This window comes from Podarcis raffonei, chromosome Z, assembly GCF_027172205.1.
Source record: "Podarcis raffonei isolate rPodRaf1 chromosome Z, rPodRaf1.pri, whole genome shotgun sequence".
Lineage (NCBI taxonomy): Eukaryota > Metazoa > Chordata > Lepidosauria > Squamata > Lacertidae > Podarcis > Podarcis raffonei.
Window position 1 is genome coordinate 47,235,785 of NC_070621.1, and position 14,051 is coordinate 47,249,835.

The following is a 14,051-nucleotide window of genomic DNA, read 5'->3' on the forward strand; positions in this document are numbered from 1 at the left end:
GGGGGGTAGAGTGGTGGTATTTTCAAACACAGAGTGTCTCAGGCCTTCTCAGAAAAAGTAGAGATCTGGCTGCCACTTCCAAGAGATGCAGAAAGGATGCAGCAGGTTCTCCCTCTAGTGACCAAAACCCAGAAACAGAAGAGATGCCACACAAGATGAAAAAGGCTTAAAATCCCTTTTAATAATGCATTCCTGTAACAATCTTCAGACAAACTCAACCTGTTAGTGGACGATTACAACTCAGGTTCACATAAAGAAAGTCTCATACTTCTACACAAGACAGGCAAAGTTAGGGTTATACGAACAGTTGCTTCAACTTGAGTCTTCAACAGGAAACTTTAATTTGTCCAATAGATTGTACTTTTCTACCAGTAAAAAAAATGTTTTGTTTTTTTAAATGGTACAACACATTGAATAAGTCATCTCCATATCACCACCACCACCACTAACCTGGCCCTCCTGGCTGCACCAGCGAGCTACAATAAAGGAAAAAATGGTCCAGAGGAGAAAAGTGAAAAGCTACAAGTTTATTCTTTAAAAAAACTAGTCCCCCGTCCCCCACATGATAAGCCGTTTGAAGCTACAGACATTTACAGACTCACAGGCCCTGCTCTACTGCTCTGGAAAAATATATCCAGAGAGCTGCATGAAGGCAGAACAGGCCTCCAATGGCAGCTGAGTTAGCTGGGGGCTGAACCTGTGTTGTGGTGCTTGGGAATGGGAGAGACATCAAGGTCCTAACCTGGCCTCTCACACTACACAGCTAGTGAAGCTTCCTGGGATCCATTTTCACATTGCATTTTGCAGGAATGCACCTTGTGGCATCGACTAAACCCTTTACAAATCTGGCTGGGTGCCCTTTTGCCATGGCCAGACCCCGGGTGCCCAAGGGAAGCCCCTAAGGGTTGTCCCGATGGAATGGGCAGGAGACTGGACATGCCTCCCTCCCCATTTAGTATCGGCGACGTTTGTTCGGGCCAAAGTCCCCCCCAGGAGCTCCTCTGTTGAATCCCGGTGTGTTTCCTCCCATGGTTCCAAGTCCTTCCATTGCAGCGCCCTGGCCAAAGCGATCAGCGGGTGGCGGTGGAGTCTGAAGGAAAGTGAGGAGGGAAAAGAAGCTTGAGTTAGAAACATCCCTCAAGACTGACTGTAACTGTACAGACCCCATGCAACCTCCACTTAGTATGCTCTTCCCTCCTCCACCAATAGCCATTATGGGGAAACCACCAGGGCCCAAGAGGGCTTAGGAAGAACACATTAAACTGTGCACCAAAGCAACAGCACCTGAGTTCTCTCTGACTTCCAATCCCTTTTCATTTTCTGTCACGTCTTTTTTGGCAAATGCACAGCTGCCAAGTTAGGAAAAGGGGGAACACACAGCTTAGCTTCTTTGCTTCTGCCCCCTGCCAAACCATTAGTTGAATCATGTAGCTAGCTGATTCAAATCAACTTACAAAGAGAGAAGATGCTCATGCAGATTCTTGCCTAGATCAAGGGTTTTGCAACCCACCCTCTCAGCCAAATCCTGCCTAATTGCACTTGGTTGACCTTACCATTCCCATGGCTCCATCAGGAATCATTGGGCCAGGACCAGCTGCAGGTGGTGGCCCTGCCGGAACACTGGTAGCTCCCATCGTCCCTCGGTTGTTCATGCCTATCGCACCTGAGGAAAAGCAAGGAGGCCTCTTGGTCTGTATAGCCCTGAGGGTTAAGTGGCCACTGAAAGCTCAGCTCCCTTAATGCACATATTCCTGCTGGTGAATAGCACCTGTGGCCCACCCAGAGCTCAGCTACCTGCTGACTTAGGAACCTGCAGCCACCACATAGAACAGCTGATGAAGCACAACCCAACCCAAAACATTAACAGGAGAGGAAAAACCACTTGCAGCTTACCTCCCATACCCATCTGTCCCATTCGCATATCTGGAGGCTCCCTCTGAAACAGACAGACAAGCTTGCTTCAGACAACATCCCGACACCTCCTTCTGGCAGGACACATGAAAGAAGCTTCTCTGTGCTACTGCCCAGGCCAGAAGGGGTTAAAAACTGTATGAACTGTAGAAGCTGACCCTCACCACCCCACCAGGTGAAGCAAGTCCCCTACCGCATCAGGGAAGGCCCCCTTAAATCCTTCTTGCCGCCTCATCATCTCTTCCTGCTGCCTCCTCATCTCTTCCTCACGGCGCCTGCGTTCCTCCTCTTGCCTGCAAGGAAGGCTCCCATATAGTCACATCAATTGGAGAGCTATCAAACAATTCAGACTTGCTTATTCACAAGCTACAGATGCTCTCAGATGCTTTTTGGCAACAGCCTTGCCCCTACAAAGTCCTACCAATTACCAGCACAAGTCAAGTAAATTCACAGACAGGTGTGACTGATTCCCTGCTCACCTGAGTTCCAGTTGTTTACGCTTCTGCACCTCCTGGTTGTGCAGCTCCTCCATTCTCCTGAGTTCTTCCTGGCGCCTCATTAAGTCTGGAAAAAACATCCACAGGGGTGACAGGTCAGGATGCCTGCACTACCTGCTCCCAGCAAACTGAAAAGGCCATCGCCATTCTGCTTCTCACCTTGCCTCATGAGCATGACCTGATGCTCGTGACGAGCTGCCTCCATTTCCATCTCCAGCTTCTCCCGTGCTTCTTTGATGTTGCGATCCACTTGCTCTTGCTGCTGCTTTTCCATCTCAATCAGGGCCTTCCAACGCATAGCATACTCATACTCAAAGGAACCGGGCTGTGCAAAACGGGGAGGTTGCTCACGCTCCCTGCAACAGCAAGGTGGAAAAAATCCAGTCACTTAGGAAAAGGCAACTTGAGTTAGTGAGAGTCACAGGACTGGGGTCAAGGCAGAAAGTAAAGTTTACAGACAAGCAGCTTGCATCATGAATGTTTCTGAGAATGGGAATCAAGCTCAGATAGCTACTAAGTTTGCTTTATGCATCCTACCACTATGCTTAGCAAAAGCCAACAAAACAAGGTGAAAAAACACTTGCATGCTACTTTATGTTACATTTTTATGTTTCTGGAAGCCACTTTATAGAAATTGGTTTGAAAAGTAGTAATAAATCCATTTAATAACAATGGTATTTCCCATAAAAATGTAACTGTCCTCAGATGAGCTTTCCCTAAGGCGGCACCACTTCCATGGGTTACCTACTTGTGATATTGTTGGTTTTTGATGACAAGTTTTTCTGGCAGTCCCTCTTCATCATCATACTGATCCATGGGCTCCACAGTCACAGGTCGAGGGAACCTGTCAATGAAAATTGTATCCATCTAAATAAATGCCAACCTCTTTAAAGGCCAAAATCCAAGAGCTAGCAGCAGCCTTTGTACAGGCTTAGGCATGATCAGGGCCTTCCTTAGCCTAGTTACCAACACTCTTTCCCTGAAGCTGAATGCTGCTGCCTCCTGGGACCAATAAGGACTCCCAGGTGAAAAACAATGTTCAGAGTTAAGAAGCACTAAAGCAGCACAAGAGAGACCTGAGATTCTGCTGTGGCCAGCAAGCCATAATACCTTTGATCCAGCCTTGCAAATAATGTTTGACTGGGCAAACCACCATGTGTCCTGTGGTGCTCAAAAAGCATCTCTTATAAAGGTATGAGCACCAAATGTAGAGCCCACAATTTTCTGGTTGTAGTTCTTGTTCTACCAGCCCTGTTCAACATAAGCAATGACTGGTGATGAGTAAAACTGCAATACTGTATTTCTTCATTTAGCTCTGTAGACACAGACAGAGAACATCACTTAAGATTCAGGCCCACTGAATAAATGCACTCTTTATTGCCCTCTACCGGTAAGACACACACACACACCGCCCTAAGTCAAAAGACCTGGTTTCTTTTATTGAACTTACAATAGTAAACTAGAATAACTTACGTGGTTAGCAAGAAGGAACCCTCACTACATCTGTCCAGGGCTTTTCTAGCAGCCGGCTTTCCGGAAAATTCTACAATGCCTTTCCCAGAAGGTCTGCCTCTGTCATCCACAATGACCACAGCCCTCTCCACTTGGCCAAACATTGAGAAGGCCTCCTCCAGAAGCTCATTGGACACAAACTGTGGCAGGTTCCTGACAGTCAGTGAGGCACTGTGGCATGCAAAGCGCACGCGCAACTGCTTCCCACGCAGGGGCATGTTGTCCAGCTCCACTTTCGCAATCTCAGCCAGAGTTCGAGTTTCCTGGAGACAAAAACACACACACACCACCCATTAAAGCCCACCACACCAGAATTATTTCAAGTGGGTAAATAATCCACCAGCTCACTGCTACTGGACCAAGAACCTCCCTGAAGAGACAAAGGGGTAGGCACTCCCTAACAAAGCACATATTATGGGAAAAACAATTTTATTCCCAAAGAGAGTGGAATGGAGAGTGTAGGGAGCCCAGCAAAGAAAACATTTTGGCATTACAAATAGCCAGGACTTGAGAGAAGAGATGAAAATCAGGGAACTGATGAATGCATGACTCTCATGGGAGAGTAGATCCAAACACTCTTGAGAAAAGGGAGCCCAAGATTTTCCAACTGGATCTTTTCATGTGTGACATTTAGGGCACACACTTGTAAGCTGCTCTTAAAAATACAGCATTCCTAGCGCCTCAACACTGGAGTAACAACAATTAGCAGAACATAGTCGGAAAGTACTATGTGGCATAGGATCTGGGATGCAAAATAAATTATACATCAGACTTTGGGAGGGATCCAAAATCAAGGACAAAGAAAAGGAAAGAAAACCAGATATAAAATTCATTATATCCACAATCCATTATTAGTTGTTGTTGTTGTTGTACTTGTTACTATGGAGAGTAGTAACAGGCTCTTTTTTAAAAAATCTGCTTTGTTTACAAATAGCTAGATGTTGCCATTAAGGTCTTACATAATCTCAAGTGTAGATGAAGTTACTAAGAATTTCAAACAGCAGCATATTTCACAGGAGATTAAATCCACAGGCCTTCTAATGTACAGTACCTTATTTTCTGAGTTAATTTTTTAGCAATTACTATGGACCAGATTTGATCATAAATATTTATCCAACTCATCTAAATATTTTCTTTTCCTTACAATAACCATCCTGGCAGCCAGCAATATATATACATATACAGATAGATAGATAGAATATATACACATACATAGATAGAATACACACACACACACACACACACACACACAATATCAATTATTTATCCAAATAATCCAAAGTCTTCATTTGGTCCATCCCATATCCCCATGAAAGCTAATGAGGTACCAGTTCACTACCTTTCCAAAAGCTGTCACTGAATGATATTCCCACCATAAGCAGAAATGCATGCCTTTATTTTTTTGTAGCAGAAGTACTTTGGAGAGAAATTGGGGCTTATATACGATAAGATCACTAGTGTACAATGCCACCTTAAAAATATATTGAGAGTAGATTGTTGAATCCTTGCTGAAATTGATTTTTTAGGCCTCATGTTCCATATTCTTTCCCATTTTATAGGCTCAACATCATAATCAGAATCCTTTTTCTAACATTTTATAAACCTGTTAAAGGGACCCCTGACCATTAGGTCCAGTCGTGGCCGACTCTGGGGTTGCGGCGCTCATCTCGCTTTATTGGCCGAGGGAGCTGGCATACAGCTTCCGGGTCACGTGGCCAGCATGACTAAGCCGCTTCTGGCGAACCAGAGCAGCGCACGGAAACGCCGTTTACCTTCCCGCCGGAGCGGTACCTATTTATCTACTTGCACTTTGATGTGCTTTCGAACTGCTAGGTTGGCAGGAGCAGGGACCGAGCAACAGGAGCTCACCATGTTGCGGGGATTCAAACCGCCAACCTTCTGATCAGCAAATCCTAGGCTCTGTGGTTTGACCCACAGCACCACCTGCGCCCCATAAACCTGTTAGATCATGTCTAATTTTGTTAATATTTTATAAATGTGGATGATACGTCACATTTTGCCTTAAATTTATTTGCAAAATCTGGTGTTTAAACTTTATTAAACAGCAAGTTAAAAGAAAGAACTAATTCAGTTTACTATAGAGAACATACCTGCCCAAGTTCAAACCAGGAGTGAATATTTAATGTTTATGCAGTTGTACTGTTCATGCTTTATTTTAATGCTTCTAAATTATAAGGTTTTGATTAAATAAAATTACTGTAACAAGTACTTAAGACTAGGCCTTCTTCCTTCACTGAATTAGCCATTTTATTTTTTTACTTTTGTATTTTTTAAACAACTGATTTAAAATATACAGAATATAAACCAGCTCATCATTGCCCTCCAACCTTGATATATTCCTTTGACACATTATGTATGATTGAGTTTGCACATCTCCTCTTCCTCAGTTCTAGAAATACCAGTCTGGAAGCACAGACTGAGAACATTAACAGGTCAGCTCTGCCAGCATTGTAAGTTCAAAAGTCTATGGGACAGCAGCCACCAAGAAAGCTCTCAAGAGCTTCTTCATCTCTTTATGTGCACAGCTGGAAGTTCCATCTGCGAAACTCAGCTAGAACTGAGCAGCTAGGGATTCTGGAGCTACTGGGGAATCAACTAGCATAATCCATTAAGCTTGCATGCCATAATGATCACTTCCCTAGGGAAGACATTCTGCTTTCTGCCAGTGAAACACAGGCCCCCCTGTAAGCAACTGGTTTTCTCACAATCCCCATAAAATTCCAGGACCAGAGGCATTAAGTATTATTCTGTAAGTCCTAACTCAGAAACATCATGCAAGAGTCTGCTTCCACAAAATAAAGTGCCACATGCAGCATTCACAGTGCACACAATATGAAACCATGCACTGGCCATTCAAGCCCACGTGGCTAGCATTAAAAGCAGCACTACTTTCGCCAAGCCATAGGAATCCTTAGCACACTATAGCCACTCACCAGCCTGATAAAGCCAAAGCCTTTGTCCTTATGAATGAAGACTTCTCCAGCCTTCCCATATTTTTCAAACAGCTTCCTCATCTCTTCTTCTGTGATATCAGGGGGCAGGTTCCCCACAAATAGGCGACTTCTCTGTGTGAAGGTCTTTTCGCCAGGTTTTCGGAAATTCTTCATGTCAATTGTCAGGCCTTCATCTGAGGGGAATAAGGTACAGAATCGCTCTACAAAATTGGGGGAACAAACGCTGAGTGTTAACACATTGAAGAGCACAAAGGTCAGAACATTCACCAAGTCTCCCAACACACATCCAGTCTTAACTATTTTAGCAGCAACTGCAGGTCAACACAAGTAGGAGGCCCTGGGAGTTGAAGAGTCAGCCCCATAGCAGCCTTTGCCCTGCGCAGATGAAAGATATGGCCCATTAACTGAAAATGCAAAGCCACCTGCAGGACAGCCAGAGCACTGCAAATGCTGGAAGGATAGGTCCAAAACAAAGATTTTTAGCAGCACTTACATGACAGTGCTGGTAGGAAGCTTTCCAGCACACAGCAGCAGATGGGAGAGTGGGGCTCCAAATACAGCCTGCAAATTTACAATCTGGAGGAAGCAACTCAAGATACAGTCAAATAGCAATGCCAGTTAGAACACATTACCCATTGTCTTAAAAGACTGATCAGAATCAAAGCCCAACACCAGTCTTTCTGGGTGTTTGAAGGAGGCCACATATTGCTGTGATAGAAAAAGGACGAGCATTAAGATGTGAGAAAGTGCTCAGTGGCCAGAGGAACTGCAGCAAATGAAGCAAGCATCCAAGTCCAGTTGTAGAAAGAAAGCCATAGTGTTCATTAAGTGCAGAAAGAAGCAAACCATCTTAGAAAGCAACCCAATCAGCCACAGAAGCATAAGCTAAGCCATGTCTCCATCCACCATTTAGCTATACCTATAATCTACAAAGCCCTGAACTCCTAGCAATTTAAGAATAATCATGCATTCTTAGGCCACTAGCAACCAAATCATTAAGTTATGCCAGCTTAGTTTGCAAGTCACATTAAGGATTTGAAGTATAAGCAATCCTCATGTGCTGAAGGGATTTGCTGTTAATGCTAATATTGGGACAGGGGGTGATACACCCTTTAAGAGTCAATCCAACAGTAACCTCTGGTGACCTGAGGCAGACATGTTAAGCACCTATCTAAAGTCGCAAGAAATCACACCAGATCTGGTTGAAAAATTCCCACCTCATATATGCTTTCTGTGTCACTGAGCTTGTTCTCACCAGCCTAAGACTTTCAAACCAAGCTGTGATTCAATCATGCAACTGACCAACAGTAGCTTTGAAAAGACTTCTGCAAGTACACAATGAACAGAATATTTTTGGAGCACACAGTGGTGACCAGGTCCAAAGGAAGACTAATACCTTGCACTATCTATAGGAGATCTAACCATATGACTATGACATCTCCAAAGACACCAAAATGACTTGTATGGGTTTGTTCCACTGGCCACTCACAATCAGTTTGTGTGTAATTCCCTGGAGCCAGAGGGCCACTTCACATTTTATAAACAAGTGAAGGTGAAATAAAGTGCAATCACAAGCCTCCCATGTGGAAGAGACTTGGAACAGGTGCTGTGTTTTTCAAACTATGTCCCAAATGAAGTGCTGCAAGAAAGGACACCACCTCCAGTGTGGATGTTACCCAAGGAAGCCGCCACTCACTTTGGTTGTTGGCCTGCTGTCCATTAGCTGGGGGAGGTTGTTGTTGCTGCTGTTGTTGGTGCTGATGCTGCTTCCTCGGAGTGTGGTTTTGCTTCTCCATAGCGAAGCCCTTGTTGCCCTGCATCTTCAAACCTGGGAGGGGGGAAAGAATTAAATATAAGTACAATGAACCCACAACCACAGTGTCAGAGCACACATTTTTCTTCCCACAAGATCAGGGGTTCAAATACCAGCACCTTCAGTTACAAATGATCTTTCCTGATGGAGTTGGAGGTTGGGGACTGTGTGTCTGGTACTTTGGAGAGCTGCTAACAAATCCAATCCAGTGGGTGGCAGCTTTGTTAGCTCACAAATAGAAGAAGTCTCAAAGCTCAGGGCAGAATATGTTCTTTGCTTGCAGAGGGGTCCACTTTTACTCCTTGGCTTCACCAGCTGAGAACTGCTCTCAAGTCATAGGGCTAGAAAGAGACTATGGGAAGTCACTAATAAATAGTATTAATAATAAATTATTTATACCCCGCCCATCTGGCTGGGTTCCCCCAGCCACTTTGGGCAACTCCCAACAGAATATTAAAAACACGGTAAAACATCAAACATTAAAAACTTCCCTAAACAGGACTGCCTCAGGTGTCTTCTAAAAGTCTGGTAGTTGTTTATTTCCTTGATATCTGATGGGAGGGCATTCCACATGGCAGGTGCCACAACCGAGAAGGCCCTCTGCCTGGTTCTCTGTAATCTCACTTCTTGCAGTGAGGGAACCGCCAGAAGGCCATCGGAGCTGGACCTCAGTGTCCGGGCTGACCAATGGGGCTGGAGATGCTCCTTCTGGTATACTGGGCTGAGGCCGTTTAAGGCTTTAAAGGTCAGCACCAACATTGAATTGTGCTCAGAAACATACTGGGAGCCAATGTAGGTCTTTCATGACCAGTGTTATATGGTCTTGGCAGCCACTCCCAGTCACCAGTCTAGCTGCCGCATTCTGGATTAGTTGTAGTTTCCGGGTCACCTACAAAGGCAGCCCCACATAGAGCGCATTACAGTAGTCGAAGCAGGAAATAACCAGAGCATGCACCACTCTGGTGAGACAGTCCGCGGGCAGGTAGGGTCCCAGCCTGCATACCAGATGGAGCTGGTAGACAGCTGCCCTGGACACAGAATTGAACTGTGCCCCCACAGACAGCTGTGAGTCCAAAATGACTCCCAGGCTATGCACCTGGCCCTTCAGAGGCACAGTTACCCCATTCAGGACTAGGGAGTCCTCCACAACTTCCCACCCCATCCCCCAAAAACAGTACTTCTGTCTTGTCAGGATTCAACCTCAATCTGTTAGCTGCCATCCATGCTCCAACTGCCTCCAGGCACTCACACAGGACATTCACTACCTTCACTGGTTCTGATTTAAAAGAGAGGTAGAGCTGGGTATCATCCGCATACTGATGAACACCCAGCCCAAACCCCCTGATGATCCCTTCCGGTGGCTTCATATAGATATTAAAAAGCATGGGGGGAGAGGATGGAACCCTGAGGCACCCCACAAGTGATAGCCCACTCATGCCCCAACACCACTTTCTGGACACAGCCCAGGAGGTAGGAGCGGAGCCACTGTATAATAGTGCCCCCAGCTCCTCTAGACGGTCCAGAAGCATGCCATGGTTGATGGTATCAAAGGCCACTGAGAGATCCAGAAGAACTAGGAGACGGCTCATTGACCAGCATGACCAAGGCAGCTTCAGTCCCATGATGAGGCCTGAATCCTGACTGGAAGGGATCCAAATGATCCGCATCCTCCAGGTGTGCCTGGAGTTGTTCAGCAACCACCCGCTCAATCACCTTGCCCTAGAATGGAAGATTTGAGACTGGGTGATATTTGGCCATATTGGCTAGGCCCAAATATGGTTTTATAAGAAGCGGTTTAATAACTGCCTCTTTCAGCGGGTCTGGGAATTTTTCACAGAGGGAAAAATTCACCACCCCACAGAGCCCATTGCCCAGCCCTTCCCGGCTCACTTTTATGAGCCAGGATGGGCAAGGATCAAGGAGATAGGTGGTCAGTTTCACTCATCCAAGCAGCCTGTCCACATCCTTGGAGGTAACAGATTGGAGTTGATCCCATGCAACTTGACTAGACACGAGTCTAGCACTCTCCCGCCCCAGCCCTGCTTCTACAGTGGAATCTACCCCTTTCTGAATCTAAGCGACTTTATCTGCAAAAAACTTTGCATAATCGTTGCATGAGATTTTGGGGACCCTACCAGGCCCCAATGGCGAAGGTGGTTCCGTTAGACTGTGAACCACCCGAGTCTCCTGCTGCTGTTTTCTGCAGATGCAATAGAGGCGGTGAAGAAGGTCCTCTTCGCCGATGCTATCGCCACTTGGTAGGCTCAATGCTGATCTCTAACCCGTGTTCGGTCTGATTCAGAATGAGTTTTCCGCTACCAGCACTCTAGCCGCCTCAGCGATTATTTCATCGCCCTCAGCTCTGGAGAAAACCACAAGGCTGTCTGGGCTCCATGCAATCGGAAAGAGGGAGCTTCACAGTCAATAGCCCTGGTTAACTCTGCATTCCAGCGGGCCACCAGGGAATCAGCTGGAAGGCCATCAACATGGGATAAAATATCCCCTATCACTCTCTGGAAACCATTTGGATTCATTAAGTAGCAGGGGCGGACTGTCCGAATTGGTCCCATCCAGCACCGAGCCAAGCAGGCCAACAGCTGCAGTCCAGAGAGCAGAAAACAGCACCTTGGGTTGACTGGCCATATCTCAAGCAGGTCCAAAGTCACCTGTGTGGCACACAAGAAGAGCCCTGCTGGACCAGCATCCTATCTCTTTGCAGTGGAGAACGTGATACCTCTGGGAAGCTCACAGGGCAACAACCCTCTCCCACTATTGTTCCCCAGCAACTGGCATCCAATAGCATACTGCCTCTGGTCCTGGAAATAATACACAGCTCATTATTGCTAACGACCAATGCCACATATCTCCTCCTTTGTGAGTTTTCCCATTCCTCATCTGAAGCACCTACCTCAACAACCATCATAACATCTTAATGCCAAGTTCAGAGTTTCACTATACAGAGATGTGAAGATGTCTTTCCTTTTGCGTGTGCTGAATCGTTTCACTGGGTGCTGCCAGGCCAGGCAACTTTTGCCAAAGCGATTCCCCTGCAGGTGGTTTTGAGCTACAACCACCGTCAGGTGTACTGACTCGCCTCCACGGGAGCAGCTGCCCGGAAACAGGGGGGCTCCAGGCTGACAAAGGCAGCGCTAGCAACACGAAGGAGCCAACAAACAAAAAGCCCTGCTGGGTCAGGGATGCCCCAGAAAGCCCCTGGACCTGGCCCAGGTCCCCTACTCCCCACACCGCCGCGCGCAAACAGCAACCCTCCAGCAAACTGGCTCCTTCATAAACACGCGGCCTCCGATTCCGGGAGGCGATGCCACTACTCCGCAGAAGCCTCAGGACGGGTCGCTGAACAAAGCCCCAAAATACATAATGAAAACAAGAAGCAGGCAAACCAATAGCCCTCCCCCCCACCTTACTAGTGTACTGCTACCGCCGAAAGCTTTCCCGCCGGCCCCATCCGCCCCGAGAACCCAGAAAAGGCAGCGGACAGCCTGGCCCCACCACGGATCTCGCCCCCTCCTTCTCGCCGCAGCTTCCGCGGTCCAAAACCGGAGGCTGTGTCCCCTCGCCGCGCACGAGACTTCGCCGACGGACCTCCGTTCCTCGGAACCGGTCCCTCGGGTACTTGCCCGGGAATCGGGACAGGGAGGAGGCAGCGCCGACTTCTTCCAAACCCCTGAAGAGAGAGAGGTGGACGGGGCGAGAAGAGGGGCAAGGGATCTTTTGGGGTGGGGGGCTCCCGGACCAGGCGTGAGGGGGAGGTAGGCCGCGCATGCGCTCACTAACTCACTCGGTCGCTCGCTCGCTCCTGCCTTGCCCACGGCTGCTTCTTCCTTCACCTCAGGCGGCGGCGAAGAGGCCCAGCGGCGCTACAGAAGCCCCGGCCTAGATTTGCCCGCCTTAGCCGGCAGGTGCTTTTCTTCTCCTCCGCCCCCGCCTCGTCCCTCAGCCGGACCCCGGCTCGCAAATGCCGCGCTTGCTTGCTCGCCGGCCGGCCAGCCAGGCAGCCTCGGCCTCCTCACCTCAGGAAAAGCCGCTGAGAGGAACGAGGGAGGAGGAAGAGGAGGGGGGTCCGCCAAAAAGAAGCGGGGGGAGGGGAAAAGGCGCGCGCGGCCGGAAACCGTTCACCCGTGCTTGCTGCGCTCGCCCCGCCCTCCGCCGCCGAACTGATTGGCCGGCGGAGCTCCGGCGGGCTTGCGCTGAGTGGCCGCTGACGACGCCGGTCGGAGGCGTTCGCCTGGGCGGGGGCGGGCCCTCGCGCGTCCTATTGGCCGCGCTCCTCGCCCCCCCGCAGCCCGCGCAAACGGCAGCCAATGGCGGGCTGAGGGGTGTTTTAGGTTCCCCCCTCTCTGTGCCTCTTTCCCACAGCAAGGTTTGGGTGAGAGGCGAGAAAGGGACAAAGGGGGCAGGAAAAGGGGAGGCGGTGGGTGGCTGGAAATGAGGAGCGAGCGTCGTGACAACGCCGCGGGGCCCTGCGCAGGCGCGGTAGAAAAAGGCGCTGTTCCTTAAAGCAGCAGTGCCGCGGATTTGGGTCCGTCTGCAGGGGGCGTTGGAGCGCGCTCTTGCGGTAAAGCCCCTGCCTTTTAAGCATGTTCAAATACGTACTGTGCATAAGCGTGGGCGGGTGGAACTCTTGTCCACATGATGCCCAGGAGCAGCTTCAAAAATGTGCTGGGTTTGGCAATAGGATTGTGCGCACCGATCCTGTGCATTATTTTTTTCCACTTAAGAGGGAGGTAAGTGCGGTTTAAAAACTCAAAAATGCATAAAATAGTAGCAAGCAAAACAGTACCTCCGTCCAATAATGGGTTTGGGAAGGTGGTTTACAGCCCAATATTCATTGCATCTATGTCCCACTTTTTCCTCCAAAGATATCATGGTGGCTCACACCACTCTCAATTAATCCCAACAGCAACCCTGTGAGGTAGGTTAGGCTGAGTGGCCCAAGGCCATACCCAATGAGCTTTATGTTCAAGTGGGGATTCAGACCCTGGTCTCCCAGGTCCTGGTCCGTCACTCTAACCACTACCCCACCCTGTCTCCCCTAGAACATAACAATGTATACCTATACTTACCATCATATATAATACAAAAATTGGAACAGTTGCATAAATGCAGTTATAATAAAAAGGAATGCATAATTCAATATGGATGGATGGATTCAGCTAACCTGGTTCGCCAGCAGAGAGCAGCGCAAGGGCTCCTGCATGACACGTTTTCCCACCTTAAAGTAATAATGCGTAAAATGCAGCAAGTGTTTATTTGGAAGTAAGGCATGTGTTCAGCCTGGCCTATTTCCAAGTTATTGTGTGGGATTGCTATTGTACACTAGGG

General features: G+C 48.0%; 1 protein-coding gene across 5 annotated transcripts; it reads right to left on the bottom strand.

The window, feature by feature from the left end:
• Positions 1–158: 158 nt before the first annotated feature.
• On the bottom strand, positions 159–12,771 carry NONO (non-POU domain containing octamer binding). Of its 5 annotated transcripts, none has more exons than XM_053374612.1 (11): positions 12,508–12,771; positions 8,592–8,723; positions 6,875–7,068; positions 3,882–4,183; positions 3,157–3,252; positions 2,568–2,764; positions 2,391–2,475; positions 2,105–2,204; positions 1,894–1,936; positions 1,554–1,663; positions 159–1,090 (listed from the first exon to the last, which is right to left on the bottom strand). In XM_053374612.1, the coding sequence occupies exons 2-11, from the start codon at positions 8,713–8,715 to the stop codon at positions 953–955; spliced, it is 1,389 nt and encodes a 462-aa protein (XP_053230587.1). In that variant the 5' UTR covers positions 8,716–8,723; positions 12,508–12,771; the 3' UTR covers positions 159–952. The 5 variants fall into 5 exon arrangements, with proteins under 5 accessions (XP_053230587.1, XP_053230584.1, XP_053230585.1 ...); XM_053374609.1 differs by having other exon boundaries at positions 6,875–7,095; positions 12,504–12,770; XM_053374610.1 differs by having other exon boundaries at positions 6,875–7,095; positions 12,500–12,770.
• Positions 12,772–14,051: the final 1,280 nt, after the last annotated feature.

What these genes read in the sequence shown, in the direction of transcription:
- NONO (XM_053374609.1), bottom strand. Translation starts at nt 8,715, where the DNA reads ATGCAGGGCAACAAGGGCTTCGCTATGGAGAAGCAAAACCACACTCCG. An exon ending in GGTTCCTTCTTGCTAACCAC is followed by an intron (nt 3,253 to 3,881) that starts GTAAGTTATTCT and finishes TTTCATTGACAG; the next exon opens with GTTCCCTCGACCTGTGACTG. An exon ending in AAAAACCAACAATATCACAA is followed by an intron (nt 2,765 to 3,156) that starts GTAGGTAACCCA and finishes TTGCTGTTGCAG; the next exon opens with GGAGCGTGAGCAACCTCCCC.